The following is a 2991-nucleotide window of genomic DNA, read 5'->3' on the forward strand; positions in this document are numbered from 1 at the left end:
ATAAAAGCTGAAAGTTGTTTTGGTGATTTCAGAAGCAACTCCCCTCTATCCCTCACTGCAACTCCCTAACCTCCCCATCCCCCCTCTCAGTAGGCAGTTCTGCCCCCCGACCAGGCACGTACCCCCCCTGCTGCGCCCCCTGCTGTCCATAAGGGTTATAAACCGGCGGCCCCCCAAACTGCTGTTGCTGCTGCCCGAACTGCTGCTGCGGAGGCGTCACCGGGTTCAAGTTATTATACCCCTGCCCACCAAACTGCCCCTGATCCTGTTGTCCCCCAAACTGTTGCTGTCCCTGCCCAAACTGTCCCTGCCCAAACTGCCCCTGCCCAAACTGCCCCGGCTGTTGATTCTGAAAAGCATACCCCCCCGGCGGCGGCGGACTAGGCGTCCCATGCCCCTCGAAACCCGGACTGCTCTCCCCCCCCGCGGTGGTCGTGCTCATAAAGCTCGGCTTGACGACACTCCCCCTCGGATCCATCGGGCTGAATCCCTGCCCCCCACTGCCGGGATAATACTCGGAGATCTGGTTACTCGGGTGCTGGGAGTTGCTGAAGGAGAGGTGGGACGATGGTGGAGGTTGGGAATAGGACAGGTGACTTGATGGAGGGGGCGGACTAGTATGATTAACCTGTGCCACCGGGGGTTGGGGGTCAGGCGCGGGTCGGTTTCGGCGGTTTCTTCTGATCAAAAACCAGATTGCTAGACCGACGATGGCCAGGGCTGCGATTCCGCCTACTACCCCGCCGACTATTGGGCCGATGGGGGTCGAAGGGGGGTTTTCTGGAGGGGGTGTGTTGGTGGGGGTGTTGGTTGAGGTGGTGGTGGTGGTAGTGGTTGTTGTTTCAGTGGTGGTGGAAGAGGAAGGGCCGGCTCGAGGGAGGACCGTGGCGTAGACCACATCTGATCCGGCTGCCACACCGCATCCCATGAGGGTATACGAATTCGGACCGTTCGCCAGATCAGCATAGATGTGCGTGAGGCAGTGGGGGTATTCCGTCTGGCCGCACCAGAGCGTGAAGCCGTTTCGGGTTGTGAAGAGGGAGCGGTCTGTCGAGTCGAGGCAGCGGGTGGGCACCGGGCAGTTGCTGGTTGTGGTGTCGCAGCAGCCGATGTGGGTGAGAAGGGCGTTGTAGTGGCAGGATTGGGTGATGTCGCAGTAGAGGGGGATTGCTGGTGTTGTTAGCTGGACTGTTTCATTGATGACAGGAGAAAAGGGGCGTGTTTACAAGCCAAACCGCTGACGTATCCGCAAGTCGGTCCCTTGAGCTCCTCTTCGCTCGAACTTCTGGTGCCGGTGACACTGATCTGTCTCTTCCCCTGTAACCTCAAGATAACCTCATCCGTCTTTGTCCCTTCTGGCGGCGAGGTCACAGTAGGCGAGATCCCCATCATGTAATCCTTATGATCACACCCAGTCTCCTTCGCCGGTTCCCACCGCGAGCTCATTATCACTTCCCCATTTGAAAGCTTTAGCATCTGCCAGCCCGGCCCAACCCAGCGCGAGGGCACCTTCAACAATTCTACTTTTCATCTTTGTTCCGCGTGAGCACCCAGCTAGGTTGTAAGCTCATAGAACAGCCAATACCACCTGCCGTCCACAGCGATATACCTCTCGCGTTCTGTAAACAAAACTGGCAAAAATCAACAACCAGTCAAACTACCCCCAATCCAGTTGAAACAAAAAACAAATCTCCCATCAACGGTCAAACCCGGCCACCCGGAACCTTTTTAACCACACTCCGAACAGCAAGGCTCAGCCCAATCCCCCCCCCCATATCCCAGTCCCATAACCCATGTCCATCCTACCACCGCATCCTTCAGCTGAAAGCAATATTGCATCTAACCCCCCTTCTCCCATTGGCCACCTCCCCCCCGCTCACCCACAAACCCACCCAACCACATCATCAAGTGGCTTCCTCTCTCTCTTTCTTGCAGCATTCTCTCCCGACTTTCCTCCCCACGAGTGAGACGGGAAATGCGGCACCGTTTTCCCACCATCTAACCAAACCTGTTCCCTTCGGTGGCGTTTCCTACTTGCACATCATCTCCCACCCAAACGAGGCTGAGCCCTCCTAGCGTGCATCTCTGCGGTGTTGTCCCAGTCGCACCCCAAGCGGGGGGTCTTACCCTAACCGGGGTTTCTCTCTTTGCTCTCCAGCAAAAGTCCCCCCCAAACAAGCTTGTCCCGACGATCATTCCCCCCCCCCCAAGAAAGTAAGAAACAAGGCTTCGGTGGAGGAACATCTCGCCGACCGGCACTCCCATATCACTCCCCACATCAGCAAAAGCTCAGCAAAACCTGATGAATCGGGCTTCCAGTGCGGAGTGCTAGAATGAGGTGACATTAGTTTATTCAGGCCGTCTGTCGTGCAACCTACCCACCCACCACCCGGCTCAAAATGCAGGGGTAGGTGTGGGTGTGTGGCCGGCTGGCATGGTGATTTAGTCCAATGCTCTCTCTCATGAGCAGGTGCGGGAGCGGGCAGTGGTTTTTGTTTCTCGTACGAATAGCATTGTTGATCTCGAACTGATGGCTTTTGAGACATGCATTGCATTTGTATCATCAGGCAAGGCAGACAACTCTCGTCTTCATCCCGTTAGATGGGTGTCTTCAGTGGGTTGGGGATATGTGTAAAATATTGGCACCACCATGATGAGGCTCATCAAATCCAACCGTCACACACACACACACACACACACACACATGCAACAACCCCAAGACATCCCTCAACCCATTTCCCATACCACCATCCATAATCAAAAAAAAAATTAAAAAAAAAAAAAGAAAAAAAAACGACACAAAAGTACACATTCGCTGACCTCGCCTCAAATCCAGACTCCGTGCCAGCCAGCAAAGCAACATTTGTGAGAGCAACACATCGGCCCCAAATAGTTCCCTTGTCTGAGGTAATTCCTTATTAAACTCCCCTTCCATCCTCTGACATAACCCTCAAGTCAGATCCATATCCCCCCACCCCCCAAATCCCCCCC

At 55.1% G+C, this 2991-nt stretch overlaps 1 protein-coding gene across 1 annotated transcript; it reads right to left on the reverse strand.

The window, feature by feature from the left end:
* Positions 1 to 52: 52 nt before the first annotated feature.
* Positions 53 to 1476, reverse strand: PODANS_2_3310 (uncharacterized protein; the record flags this gene model as incomplete). Its single annotated transcript, XM_001911040.1, has 2 exons — positions 53 to 1170; positions 1227 to 1476. 2 exons carry the CDS (start codon positions 1474 to 1476, stop codon positions 53 to 55), a joined length of 1368 nt encoding a protein of 455 aa, XP_001911075.1.
* Positions 1477 to 2991: the final 1515 nt, after the last annotated feature.

Source organism: Podospora anserina, chromosome 2 (genome assembly GCF_000226545.1).
Source record: "Podospora anserina S mat+ genomic DNA chromosome 2, supercontig 2".
Classification (NCBI taxonomy): Eukaryota; Fungi; Ascomycota; class Sordariomycetes; order Sordariales; family Podosporaceae; genus Podospora; species Podospora anserina.